Source organism: Anthonomus grandis, chromosome 14 (assembly GCF_022605725.1).
Source record: "Anthonomus grandis grandis chromosome 14, icAntGran1.3, whole genome shotgun sequence".
Lineage (NCBI taxonomy): Eukaryota > Metazoa > Arthropoda > Insecta > Coleoptera > Curculionidae > Anthonomus > Anthonomus grandis.
This window is the reverse complement of record NC_065559.1, coordinates 9,936,249-9,951,825: the sequence shown is the minus strand read 5'-3', so window position 1 is coordinate 9,951,825 and position 15,577 is coordinate 9,936,249. Positions and strand designations below refer to the sequence as shown.

The 15,577-nt window shown below is 31.0% G+C and overlaps 1 protein-coding gene and 1 long non-coding RNA gene across 2 annotated transcripts; both read left to right on the top strand.

Annotated features, from left to right (window-relative positions):
- Nucleotides 1-15,266, top strand: LOC126744351 (catalase-like). Its single transcript, XM_050451727.1, has 10 exons — nt 1-144; nt 3,101-3,234; nt 3,373-3,510; nt 10,110-10,165; nt 10,300-10,493; nt 10,553-10,688; nt 13,917-14,119; nt 14,464-14,706; nt 14,759-14,995; nt 15,049-15,266. The coding sequence occupies exons 1-10, from the start codon at nt 88-90 to the stop codon at nt 15,190-15,192; spliced, it is 1,542 nt and encodes a 513-aa protein (XP_050307684.1). The 5' UTR covers nt 1-87; the 3' UTR covers nt 15,193-15,266.
- On the top strand, nt 5,579-7,869 carry LOC126744355 (uncharacterized). The gene is made up of 5 exons (XR_007663120.1): nt 5,579-6,131; nt 6,743-6,924; nt 7,058-7,219; nt 7,278-7,421; nt 7,578-7,869. It is a non-coding gene; the product is annotated as an uncharacterized LOC126744355 (long non-coding RNA).
- Nucleotides 15,267-15,577: the final 311 nt, after the last annotated feature.

The following is a 15,577-nucleotide window of genomic DNA, read 5'->3' as shown; positions in this document are numbered from 1 at the left end:
GTTATTGTTTTATTTAAACCTTCAATTAAGAAGTTACAGGTGCATCTTTATGTATTGATCGCATTTATAGCTTTTTATTAATAAAAAATGTCTGAACGTGACGCAGCAGCCCAACAACTGGAGCAGTGGAAAGCAAAAAATGAGGTAAATAAATTTGTATTTTAACCAAAGTAAAATAATACTAAATAAAATGTAATTAATTTTTTGCTTACATATAGGGAATTTTCACTAATAACGTTTTGATGTTCTACATTTTATTAGTTTAGGTAAATTTTTAATGCTTCTTTTAAATACGTTATTACTGAAATAGATTTCGATAGAATTCTTTGGCTTATCCTTTATTACTCGTATCATATTTTTAAAGAGCAATCAATGTTCCTACAACCCTTCTGAGAAACTTTGACAAATTTTAAATGTTTTTTAAGTTTAATATAGAGTATGTAGAACATTTCATAGCTTAAGAATAAAAAGTTGTTTTATTATAAAGCTCTTGTTCCTATCTGGAGCAATCTGTATTATGTATTTTAAATCTGTTAGTATCCGAAATTTTTTAAAATCATGTTATTTATTAAAACTGAAACATTTGGTATGAAACTGTATATTTACTTTCTCTGTTCTATGTGATTTGCTTGCATCAGATAGAACAGAACTTGTTGACATTATGATCACAGGGAAAAAACGTGCACCATATTTGTCAAATATTTTAGGCAACTGTCATTTTCCAAAATTTTCATAATATACTTTTTTTTTAACTAGTAGGTCAACTTTATTTTACAACTACAAAATTCCTCAACATTGTATCTCACAGATTTTTTTTTATAAGTATTAATTTAGGGTAACTATAAAATATGTAATGAACAAAAGTAGTATGACATGGCTTATTACCTTGTTTTACTCTATTGAAACACAAAATTAAATACTCATGATTTATTTTATATTACTTATTAGGCAATATTTACAAATTGATAAATCTAAAAAAATTTTGATTTACGAAAGATAATATAGTATAGGGTGTTCATTTGAAAACTTCCCACCACGGATTTATCGAAAACCACTGTTTAAAAACAAACGCCGAAATACGTTAAAAGGTTTATCAAGAGGAACAACTTTCTAACCTAAAATTACTTCACCCCCATGCCCCCCAGAGTCATCCTCTTAAAAATTTTAAATGGCAGGGGGTATCGAGTAACAGCTTGTTTAAAAGGTCTTTCGAAGTCTTTTATTTTGACGTTTGATTTTTTTAAATAGGTCGATTCGTTTTCGAGAAAATTAGAAAAATCTTTGTTTACCTTAATTTGTTTAGATAAAAAACAAAAACATAAGAATACCACTTTTTATTTGCGGTCAAAACGAGAATACTTGATGAATATATTAACTATCCCCGTTATACCAACTTGTTTAGTATATCTTATCTCGCTACATTTTTAACATTAAATATGTCATTGGATCGATAGATCATCATTGTTTTAGGTTTGGTTTTATTGATTTTTAAACCATATTCTCTAATTTGTTCCTTATATATATTTATCAGTTGTTATTCACCTGCTGCAGTAATCAAGGTGTGGTCCGCATACCTAAGGCTTTTATTTCTTCTAATTTATAATGTACCTTCCCAATCGTCAAGAGCTTTTTTCATGATGTCATCGCTATATATGTTGTAAAGAAGGGGCAAGAGTATGCATATCTGTCTAACATTGGCCCCTGTCTTAAAAGCTCTGGACGCTGTTTGTCCTATTTTGACCTTGGCTTTTTTGTGTTGTTAGAGTCTCCTAATTAAAAATATCAAATGTTTCGGAACATCTATTTTACTTCACTCTCCACAGAAGTAACCAGTTCACAGGATGAACGCTTTCGTAAAGTCCACGAAATACAAATATAATTTTAAATTGTGTTTTTCGCTTTTTTAATAATCTGATGGGTATACCTATTCTCGTATACGTTTACCTGGTATGAATCCTCTCTATTCATCCGATATTTGTGGAAGCAGAAATATTTTCAAAAATTCATAGATGATGGAGTAAGTACTTTGCTTGCGTGTAGCATGAGAGTTACTGTTTACATTATATTTCGTCGGTGATGTTTTTTTATAGAAACAAATATAGATTCGCACCATTCTATTGGCCATTCCATTCTCATATTTTAAAGCATAACTCATGCACTACATCTCTTCCGTTGTATCTCATGGCTTTAAGTTAAATTAGCTTGAAGTTTAGAAATGTGTGCTTTCACAGCGTCGCTGAACTTGTGTTTCCTGTTTAAATATTTAACCTTTCTTATACAAAACCATTTCCAAATATCTGAATATTACTATTTATTGTTTTAATCCTACGTCTAGTTAATCCATGTAGTGATATAAAATCTTTCTTACCGACCTCACTCTTACTTAATTCCCCACGCGTAAATCGGCCTTTTAAAAAAGAGCTGCTTTTAAATGACTTTTTTTTTCTGACTCTTTTATGCGCCTTTGAAATATGGATGATAAACTAAGGCTAGATATTTGCTTATAGAAAATTAAGCAAACTGTGCAATACAAATATCCGTTGAACTTAAGCCTTGATATGTTCGTAATTTTTTCTAGAGCTATAATTTTTTGAAAACATTTTAACATTGCGCATTTACAATAAGGCCCTGTTACTTAATATTGTAACCTAAACTTTTAATGGGATATTTTTTATAAAATGATGAAAATGTAGAAACACTTAAACCTTAAAAAAACACTTTTAATAAAACACACAATTTTTTTTCAAGAAAAATTTTCACAATATTTTTTTATGATAATATGTGTATGTTTTATGGTAAATATATCTTTATGTCACATAGTTACGCAAACAAAACTTGTTTAAAATGCTTGAACTAATAAGGTGACTAATGTTTAAATGTGAATATTAATTAATATATATAGAGTAAACCGAAATAGAATTTAACATCATAAAAGCTCAGTGTGGTTTCTTTTTAAGCAGTTTAATAGTAATGACAACCAGATAAAAAAACTCATATAATGATAAAAATATGTTATGTCAAAAATGCATAATCTTACCATGAATTTATTATATTAAATCGATTATAGTTCTGAAAAATTCATGAACTTTATAATTTGAAGAACAAAATTGGTTATGCCACGAACAGCGCTGGAATTGGAATTGTCAATCCCATGACAAGTTTGACAATTGGCAAGTATGGACTAATTCCACTTAGAGACTGGCAGATGATTGAGCATCTTAGTCATTTTCATAGGCACGTAATATAAATATTTAACTAATTTACCTTATTTAATTAAAAAAATATAATATTTTAAGAATTTAAAGAGGAAGTATTTTATTAAAAATGGTTTTATTTGTTTAATAAATAGGTAATAGTAAAATAATATTTTAGAGAGAGGATTCCAGAAAGGATTGTTCATGCAAAAGGAGCTGGCGCATTTGGTGTCTTCGAGTGCACTAAAGAACTTAGTGAATACACGAGCTCCTCAGTTTTTGAGTCTGTCGGAAAAAAGACTCCAATCGCTGTAAGGTATGTTTTTTTGAGATTTAAACAAGAAATAATAATTAATTTGAAGAAAAAGTAATTTAGGAAGAAATATAAATATTTTTTTATTGGACCTAATTATTTATTTTTTAAAATCCAACTTTTCAAACTTCACAATGAAAAAGAAAAATATTTATCCTTATAAAGGTGATGCCAAGCCTATTTTAAAACGATTTTTGGACCTCCACTTAATGTAACCGAATGACAATAAATTTCAATATTTCTCTTTTTCTTATTTTTGAATGTATTTCGATGGAATTTTTTGGATGAGAGTCGCTCTTTGGGCCTTATTGTTATGTAAGTGAAGTTATCAGTTAAATAATATGTTTATGGAATCTAATTTTTAGCACTGAAGATAAATATCTTCACGTATATAGGTTATAAAAATACATACATATATACAAGTTAGTTTTACAACCAAGGGTGGGTCTTGGCTGATTGCAGTATACTCCTCCAGGTCCCTCGGTCCTCCATTAGAGTCGTGCCTAGAGAAATATTCATTAATACAAGATATGCCTTGCTTGTGTCTCCCAAGTTGCCTTTTTCTCGATGGTCTTTTCTGCCATATTAGTTTTATTATCTGTCTTATAGCCTCAAAAAAATCCTTTTTATTTGTCTAAAATATTTGTACACATAAAATACACTAAGTAATACAAAAATAGGCAACTTTTCAAAAAAGGACAAATAAGGAAAGCATCGCGATTATAAAAAACCGATACACACATACATGCAACACCACAAAGATGTCGATATATCTGCGGGATGCCGCCCGTTAAAAGTATAAATATACTATTTTCAACTATATAAAAGTGTCTAATACAAAAAATAAAATAAAATCCTAAAAACTTTTATGTTGTCTAAATGGTGTCCGTTGCGCTGTATGCACTCTTCAAATCGAGAACGAAGATTATTGATAACCCGTCCACACATTTCCCTTGATATTAGTCTTATTTGCTCCTGGATATTTTGCTTTAATTGATTTGTATCAGCTGGATTATTCTCGTAGACCTTACTTTTGAGCTAACCCCATAAGAAATAATCAAGTGGCGACAGGTCCGGGCTGCTAGTAGGACAGTTAGTATTGCATCTTTTTGAAATGACTTTATTGGGAATACATGTTGAACAGCTTCAATTGCCCGATTTGATGTATGGCATGTCGCACCATCCTGCGGAAACCAGGTTTCTAAGTTAAAACCTTGAAACTGTCGGAGAGATAATGCAAGAAAATCTTGTAACATTGCACAATACCGCTCGGTATTTACGGTAAGTGCCCGTCCATTTTAATCTTCAAAAAAATACGGCCCAATTATGCCATCAGCAGACATATCAGCCCATACGACCACTTTAAGGCTATGCAGTGGACGTTCCTGTTTTCCGCGAGGGTTAACGTCTGACCAGTACCTGCAATTTTGCTTATTTACGTGGCCATTTACATAAAAATTAGTCTCATCACTGAATAAAATGTTATTGAAATCGACGAATCGTTCCATCATTTCATTGACAAATTCTAACCGTGTATTGTAATCCCTCGGTTTTAATTCCTGCACAAACTGTATCTTATATGCATGCAGATGCAAGTCTTTGGTCAAAATGTTATGCAAAGATGATCTTTTGAGAGTAGTCGTCTGACTTCGCTTCCGTACAGATAAGGTTGGATTCTGTCTGACTGATTGACGTACTCGTTCGATGTTTTCTGCACTTCTTACGATTCGTGGGCGGCTTGGATTATGAATTTTTACTATGGATCTAGTAGCTTTAAACATTCTGATACATTTTCTAATAACATCAGGGCTAGGTGATAATTGAATATCATGTAATTGGTAATGAGCGCGATATAGACGGCGTGCTGTCACAATTGAATTATTGTTTTGGTAAAATGCACGTGCACAAAAAGCGCGTTGCTCTCCGGTAAACGGCTCCATTGCAACTGAAATTCCTTGAACCCGTTTACATTTTGACTTCCACCGTAAGTGGCGGCGTTGCCACGTCTGAGATTAAATGCACAAATAGTGCTGCTACCCTATTTGGACACCTTGTATATAGTAAATATGCTTAGAACATTGAAAGGCTAGAATTAGTAAACAACAACTTTGTTTGAGTCCAACATGTGCACAGGGGCAAGAGGGGTGTTTTGTTTACAAACATATTTGCCGATTCTCTGTTGTCAAGTCGACGCAAATTTCCAACGGAGGAAATTTTTAGCTATATTTTAACAACCATTATAACGTTAATTTAACTCATTTGTGTAGTATTTTATAGGAAAATTTAAAATAAAAAGTATAAATACTACAATTAACCTATTTTAAGAATAAATATAATATCCTTAAGCATAAAAAAACAAAATTACTAACATTGTTATCCCTAAAACTGCTTCTAAAAAATTTGAAGCGACAACACCGGAGCTTAAGCGTCTGAGCCATACGCGTAGTGTCATCTGTCAAACGGCTTTTTGTTTATTTTCGGGATTCGTGTATTTTCTTTAATTTTCGGTTTCAAAAGGAAAAAGGCCACATTTTAGTGTTTTTTTAAATTGCTAGGATGGGAAAAACTTGTGTCGTTTGTGTCGCATCGTGATAAAAAGGTGATTCAAGCCGATCTTTTCACAAGTAAGTACCGATACTTTCATAACATCACATCATGGGGTAACCATGATGATGGTTATGGTCTAGGTCAATTACGTTTATGATGATAAACGTAGAATAGGGGATCTTATAGATAAACCTAATAAAAACTTGAATGTGAAAGTGTGGGTAAAATAACAAAATATTTATATTTTTAAATCTAAATATTTTTTTGAACATATTCATCTATCAATAGGCTATAAAAATATAAAACTAGAATTTTATCCCTGGTTTTATTACAGGATTTTATGTTTTTTTGTTGTTGTTTTGGCAGAAAGAAGGCATACCTAATAACCATGTACCTATCTATGTATTGTTATGTTTTTTTAATATAGACATTAGGTAGATAGATGAAATTACTAATTTTTTATTGCCGTTAAAGAATTTTGAAAATTATTTAGATATTGATATCTATGTATAAAGTTAATTTTGTCTTTCCCTAAAATTTGGTCGATATTTTTTTTTTGTTTTACCATATTGCAACTTACAATAATATATATAGAAATTGGCACCATTACTGTAATTTTTTAATTTTTTATTAATTCATTACTGTAATTTTTTTTGCTTTTTGATTAAATATCAAATACTTATTATAGATTGCCTAATATATGCCCAAAGGGAACAATGGATTTCATTAATGGAAATCAACAAAATTAAACAGAACATATTTGTTTGTTCAGATCACATCCTTAGAAGTGATTTCTTATATAAGGAAGATAATATTATCAGTAGCCAGACTTAGACCAAACAGATTAAAAAAATCAGCTCTACCTCAAAGGTAATTTTTTTTTAAATATATTTTTCTAGTATAAAAAAATCGTCACAAAAAGGATTAGTGTTACTCATATAAGCTTTATTTATACCTAATACTTATTAAATTAGGTATGTATGTAAAACTATTTTTTTACTAGGATTTCTGATGCACTGGTTAAAAACACAGCAGCTGATAATTCAGTTAATTTACCAAGTGATTTACCCTTCAAAGCTGCAAGGGTAGTTTTCCTGAAGAGTGCAAAAACTTCTTTAGCTTCCAAAATGGTATATAGTACAAACAGTGAAGCTGATATAGACAAGTATGGATAATTAAAATAGATTAATATTCTAGATACACCAAATTTTGTATAATTATAGATCTGATCATTCATCATCAACAATAACTGCATCTGACATTAATAGTTCTACAGTAACCGTGGGGTCTAGGTCAACAATTACTATTTCTTATCCAAGCCGTTTTTGTTTAACTGCTACATATTCCCTGACTCTGCCAAGGAAAAGGTAAAAATACACTCAAAATAGACTACTAGTTTTATGCCATGTATTATCCTATTCTATATATCTTATTTAAAAGTGATATAGTATTTTATTGTGTTATATTTGTTTAATTAAATGCAATTAATTGGTAATACTATATTTTTATGTATATTATTCTAGGGTAAAATCAAAATGATATCCTGAGGACCTAAGCACTGATGATTCCACCGTTTCAAAAGCTAAATCACTTGTTACCAAATTATGGAAAAAAAATAAAGAGCAAAAAATTAAAATTCGAAGATTGCAATAAACAAATTTGCCCCAAAGAAATTGAATTAGATGTCTCAAGTCATTATTAAAATACTTAAGAAATAATAACATGATTTTTGAAAAAGCCCAACATACTACATAATTTATTTGACTTGTAAAAGTACTTGATTGTATATTTTTACTAATAAACTATTTAATCTAATCTATTGTACATAGTCTTTATTCTTAGGTAAGCTTTGTTTTTTAGTATAAATTAATATGATATAATATTTGGTATTAGGTATTATATAGGTCACTGTTAAATGTCTCAAAACCATTGTACAGGCTAAATACTCATAATAAAAATCTTATAACCTATAAAAAACCTGCAACTCCTTCACAATTTAAACCTCCTTGTAGTTTTAACTCTTTCCGCTGAATCAATACTGTCCCTTTGAAAAAGTCAGCACCATAGAAGTATATATTATGTGATATAAAGTAAGTGATGTAAACCTGAGTTTTGTCCAATATAATAATAACAATAAAATTTTGCAAAATGTTAATAATTTGTGTCTTAAAACATGATTTATTAAGAAATCTATAATATTATATTAAAATATTTAATTTCCATAAAAATGCTTTGACAAAAATGGTGCCTTTTATTAGGACCTTCCTCTAACGAAGTCCGTTAAAAAAACACATAAATAGCTCATAAATGGTAATATTACTTATAGTCAAACTCTATAATGATTAATAAAAATTTATCAGGTAAATATTTGTTGACGACGTCACTGGTCGAGAGTGCTTGTATGAGTGGCATAAACAATGGGATCGAGCGGCGTTGCGATGCCATTACCGTTTTCTCGTTTCTTCGTACTTTATTTTCATTTATTTAAAGTTAATATTGACTTCGATATAGAGTATTTTATCAAATTTATTTAAAAAAAATGCTTGATATTTTATTAAAGGGGAGCAGTAGTATTGTTTTGAGCCTTCGGAAACAACTGAAAATTTTTATGATATTATAAAGTGATTTTTGCCATTTCTGTATAAGCATTTGGCATCATTGCATCAGAGATGTTGCAAGCAAACAAACCTGTCCATAGTTCCACGGCATGCTACTTCTAGCCTTTCAATGTTCTAAGTAAATATGTTATACAACCAACAAAAACATTAATTATCAAGTCGCGCAAAAGTCATAATTAGATTTAATTATGACTTTTGCGTGTTAATTTTTTTTAATTATTACAAAAATTGTCAAAAAAAAAACAAATTAAATTGAGTAAAAATGCAAATAAATTCGAAAAAATAGTGGATGTTTTGTTGTAACATGGGTATAAAATTATGTCGCGGCCGTGCTGCAATAGAATATTGTTATACTTGCGTCCGCTGATATTTGATTTCGATAAGCCCAAAAATTCCCAGTGAACAATGAAATTTTAACTACATATTCATAATTTTGCACCCAAATTTTTTACATTCAAAAATGCTTACCTATTTAGCATCACTATCGATCTCTTCAGAACTGGATTCGTCATTGGCACGAATTATAATTGGACTTCTACACTTTTAACGTAAGATACACAGTTCTTCCATAAATTGGTTTTGTCGATTTCATTGACCGTTCGTGTATTGTCTAGCACAGACGCGCTTAATAGCGGTGTTTGATTGATTTTGCGCAACTGTTTTTTAATTGCTCCCCAGACCATCTCAATAGGATTGAAAATACAATAGTAAGGAGGCTAGATTTTGGAAGGAATTAGGTATGTCCTCAATAAAAGGGATGTTCACTACACACAGATGCTGGGTCTCTAATTGGAGATAAAGGCAAAGTTAGATAAAAAAATATTGTAGGGGTATTCAAAATCTCTACGTGGATTTATTTATAGAGTAGGAACCATTAGAAACTAATTATTGCAATGATGGTTATAATGACCTGGTCTCGGGTCAGTCAAAAAAAACTCTTCACAATGTAAGGTCAAACAAAAATTGTTAGTTATAATTATTAACTCTTAAAAACTATTGCTAAAATAATTAAGTATATTAAATAAATGCAGTTACCTGATATAAAAGGAGTACCTTGAAAGTATACCTTTGTAGGAATAATGAGTGTAATAAAGATTAGAAGAAGAAAAGTCATACTATGTATACTGATCAAAGCAAATTTATAAAAATTTCAATTGTACAGTTTATCAATGTGGACATCAAAGCGAATAGAACCAATAGAATAAGTTTACTTTCTGGTCGAAATCTTTTTTTTTTGAATATTTGAATTTTTGGCTCTTCTTCAATTACGACAGCCTATGTTATTTTTCTGAACTATCTGGCTTTAAATTGACACAAAACAAGATCAAAAGAATAAAAACTTTAAGTTTTTATTCTTTTGATCCCATCGTGGCTTGCGACAAATTATACTATTTTTTATAGATGTAAACATTTACTTAATAACATATTAATATGTAGGTTTTCGAATGTAGCAGGCAATATGGGGTCAGCAGATTCAGTTCGAGATCCAAGAGGTAAAACTAACTATTTTAAACAATTAAATATTATTTTTATTATTCTTTCTTTAAAGCATACTAATAAAAAAAAATATTTCTTAAGATATTACCAGAAAAATATTGTATGTTAGACGTAGTTTTTTTTTACACAGGCTTCGCTATAAAATTCTACACTGAAGAAGGAATTTGGGATCTTGTTGGGAATAACACTCCAATCTTTTTTATGAGAGATCCAATTTTATTTCCCATGTTTATCCACACCCAAAAAAGAAACCCTGTCACCAACTTGAGAGATTGGGATGCTTTTTGGGATTACTTTTCTTTAACCCCAATGTGTGTGCATCAGGTAAAAAACGAATATATCTTAATTTAATAGCTCCGCTTATTTACAATATTTTTTTATAGGTTATGTTTCTATTTTCTGACAGAGGTATTCCGAACGGACACCGTCATCAACACGGTTATGGTTCCCATACATTTTCACTTATTGACAAGAATAGGAAACTTACTTGGTGCAAATTTATTTATAAAACTAATCAAGGTGAATATTATATTAAATAACGAAATTAAAGAGTTTTACAAAAGTGTGGCAATTCACTCGACTCTAGGAGATTTCAGAAATTTCAGAAATATTCTAGAGCTATATACATATATGCTCAAACACTGGTACTGGTAAACTAATCAATAAATTCAAAAGATTCCTATCCAATGCGTAACATGTTGAAATACCGTTTTAATGCTGTGTATCATCTTTGCGTCATGGCAACCATGTATTCTAACGGCAGAGTAAAATGTGTGGCCTGGTGAACTAGAAAACATCGTTAGCATCTTAATTTTTATTAATGAGTCAACGTTTTATATGTATCAAATAACTAAAACACGCTAAAAACTAAAAAAAGTAATTCGTAAATGCAGCAGATTTCCATCCAATGCGTCACACTTTGAAATACCATATTAAATCTGTGTAGCCATCCCTGCGTCACGACAACTATATAATCTTATGAGAACATCAGGAGTGCCTTAATTTGAAAACTCTGGCCCAGAAAAAGCAACTGCAGACAAACCACATAGATGTTGAGTATCATTTAAATGCAATAAGCCTAACTTACCTTATTGTATATTGCGTATGTGTTCTTATCACTTTTTTTAACTATGCACTAAAGTGCAATCAATCAACTTACAAGAAACTTACTTACGGATAAAATGGTAAACATCATACTAATAAATCGAAATAGAACCGCAAATATAGATGCTATTAAATAAATGACTACTTAGGACCTTAAAATAATTTTAACTTTATTAAAAATTAATGAAAACTAAGAGATGGTAAACCACTCAATTATCTAGGAAAGTTTTACTTTTACATCGACGGTCAATAGTAAGCAAAGTTTAAAATGAAAGGCAGTGGCGAAGCGTACGAGTAGACAAGGTAGACACTGTCTACCCAAAATTATCCAGTTATTTGTCATTAATTTATCCCGTAATTATTTCATGTAATTGTTGAATTAAAATTAAAAAAAAAAATGAACACAGAACGTGGTCGCTATCTTTACTAATATTATATAGTATCTAAACATGATTAATCCGAAGGCGCGCCCCGCTTGCCGCACTGATTAAGATAAAAATACAGGTCTGACACCCAATTAATGTATACGAGCCCCAGGAAGACACATTGATAATTTTGTCTTCCGAAATTTGGAGCATATAATCGAACCAAATACGCATCAAGCAGGCTACAGAGGTCCCGCCGCATCAGCATTCAGCCTATTACGTATGCAAAATTTACTCGCGGGAAAGACATTCGAGCTTTTGTCTATCGAAGTCGACCAGCTATTTTATTATGCTGTTGAGGGTTATTGTTTATGGTCTCGCTTGATCTGGTCGGCCGCAATACATCTTCAGTTTTGTTTCGTTTTGATGAATTTGCATTTGTTGGGGGCGCGTGCTATAGTAATTTAATAATTAGAATTTTTATTTTTGGGTGTATAGAAAATGTTTTTTTAGTGGATATTTTAGTGGTTATTTATGAACAACTGTTCGATATTGGCAATTGTATTTTAGTTGTGTTTTTTTGTAAGTAGTATTTATTTTTATCTATCTATCTTTTAATGCTAGTAGTAATTATTTTTTTCGTTTTTATATCACTACATAATTTTTCTCTTTGAGTTAATATTTCATGCGCTTTCATTCTCTATTTCATTAAAGTGAATAATATTGAATGCAAATTTTTTTTAATTAACGATTTTTATTGTTTGTCTACCCGAAAAAAAAGTTCACGCTTCGCCACTGATCAAAGGTCACAATTCAAAATATTTAAAGGTCCGAATCGGGTTGAGGGCTGTGTTTAAAAACTTTAAAGACCAGAAAGGTCGTTCCTGTGGCCAACTAAAATTTAAAATAAAAATTCAATCTTTAACTCTATTCAGGAATAAGTTTGTTATGTTCAAAATTTTAAATCCTTATCCAATATTTAGGTAAAATCACAACTTAAAAGAAAATAATCAGAAATATGTTAATAAGCGCCATCAAATTTTTAATCAACGGCGTTATTACAAATATTTTCTGAAGAGAACAAAAATACGGAAAAATAAAAGTAAGTTTTCAATTACCTTTTTGATTAGGCCAATCATGTAAGGTCATTTTCAGCTATTGAAGAATGTTTATTGGTCTGTGGAAACCAATTTCGTTGTCGTGACGTGTTCAGTTTTAATAATTTGAAGGACCACTAATTTAAACATTAATTTATTAAAGTAGAAATATAAATCAGTTACATACGTATTATTTTAAACTAATTATTACAACTTATATAAAAACGTACAAACGATTATAATTCGTAACGTGCCACTATTACGTAACGTGCAGAGACGCTACTTTCGCGTCGGCGTGTTAATGAGGAGTCTCTCCAGTTACTTTCTTGCACGGAGCTGTCGATATAAGCTGTCCTGGTGTACGCGGTTGCCAAAAGGTGCATAACTTCTTCGATAATCATATAGGCCTCAACAAAGAAGCTCCTGTGTATGATAGAAGTCGCAAACAGTATAAAAGATTTTGTTTACACCATAGTGGCTCACCCAGAAGTACCTCTAACGGCCAAAAATATAAAACTACTAAACTTTAGTTTCATTTACCCCTGTGGCAGGAGCCAAGTACGATCATAGTGGTTTACAAATACTAACACTAACTAAGAGGAGATACAAACCTAGTCATCAATTCCAAATTAATAAAAAATAACTATAGATAAAAGAATTAAAAGAATCCTCTTGTAGTGGGTTCCAGCCACTACGAACACGAATTGACGAAAACAGTTGATAGTGGTGAAAATCCACACAAGCAAAGTTCCACTAAACCACCAGGCAAGCTAGGTACATAACTATCAGACAAAAAGAGTATCATCTGCCAATAATCGCCAAAAAAAAAGAACAGGTTGACGTTTTTCTTCTATTCGTGTCTAACACACAAGAAATATGAAGTTCTGGTTGGTAAACGATACCCTCTGTTAATCTAGAAATAAAAAAACAAAATGGCGGTCCTCTAAAGCAAATCCTGAAAAATCATGATTTTCATGAAGAGAACAACAAACATTTCAATAAAATGATTCCAAATCGGATGCTCTGCTATCTCTGTAGTGTGCACGCGATGTAAAAATAAAATACAAATTTGCACATAGATTTCCCATCTGGGTAACATTTCATATTTTCTCCATTTCTAAAAAAATAAACGTTAAAGTATAGCAGTTTGCTTTTTATTTTAATTGCTTTATATTTTAAAGGCATTGAAAACTTTGAAGATCCTAAAGAAGCAGAAAGAATTGCAGGAGAGGATCCAGATTACGCTACAAGAGATCTATATAATGCTATTCAAAATGCCAAAGAGTCAGGTAATAATGATTATCCCTCTTGGACCTTTTATATTCAAGTAATGACCCCGGAACAGGCGAAGCAGCAAAAGTTTAACGTGTTTGATCTTACTAAGGTGAGAAATTAAATTTTTATTATTTTAGTATCAATAGTTACGAAACTTTCTAGGCAATATTAGAATTTTAATACGAATCAAATATATTTTATAACTCTATTGCATGTCTTACAGAAACTGTTTATAAAATAATGAAGAAACAATTTCCTAAGTATTTCTGGATTGGATCTTCTCATTTATAAAGAAAAGTCATTCCGCCCTTCCTAACTCACTATATTCTAGCCACTCCACTTCAAGAATGGACTTCTACTTACCAATGGATCTTTTTAGTTTATAAAAATAGCAATCGACTAAAGAAGTACGGCTTATGAAGCCCTTTCTTATATTATTTTCTAATATTTTAGGTTTGGCCTCATAAGAACTTTCCTCTAATTAAAGTTGGAAAGTTCCAGTTAAACCGCAACCCAAGCAATTACTTCGCAGAAATTGAGCAATTAGCCTTTAGCCCAAATAACTTAACACCCGGAATAGGAGATTCACCAGATAGAATGCTACAAGCCCGAATGTATTCTTATCAAGATGCACATAGATATAGAATCGGAGCCAATTTTCAGCAATTGCCTGTTAATAAGCCGGTGAACCCTAGAGTAACTATTAAACGATATTTAATTACTTCAAATTAGATCATGTCGTTTGTAGAACAACTTCCAAAGAGATGGACTTATGAGCTTTTATAATCAAGGAGGAGCACCTAACTATTATCCCAACAGCTTCGGAGGTCCACATCCAGACTCTGAGGCAGCAAATTGGACACCTCCACCACAACAGTTTGAAGGAAAAGAAGACTATTATCCAGAGTTTTTTGATGAAGATAACTACTCACAACCAAAAGTGTTCTGGGAACGAGTTTTAAATAATGACGAGAAAACTAGATTGGTATCTAAAAAATATATCATTTTATTATTTCAGGTTTATCGTTTCTTTATTAGGTTAAGAATTTGGCCAGTACTATAAAATTAACCAAACGGGATATTCAAGAACGTACTGCCGATATGTTTGCTAATGTCAGCGAGGATCTTGGAGCTCGATTAAAGCAGCAATTGTTTGGTAAATCAAAGGTTGTTCATTTGTAAATGGTCATTCTTATTAATATTGTTGAAATTATTATGCAACTAACTGAAAATATACATAGTCAAATCATCTTTTATATTATGTTTTATTTTTTTGAAAATATCTATAAGCTACTGTATTGTATTGTAACTGAGCATATTGCTAACCTGTAAATAGGTGTTTTGCTCCTGTGGTAGTTGGTGCTTCTGACCTAATATCTAAAAAAAACGCCGAAATACGTCAAAAGCTTTGTCAACTTTCTAACCTAAAATTACTTCACCTTCTTTCACCCATTGTCTCCAAGAGTCATCCTCTTAAAAAATTTAAATAGCAAGGGGTATCGAATAATAGCTTGTTTAAAAGGTCTTTCAAAGTCTTTTATTTTAACGTTTGATTCCTTTAAATCGG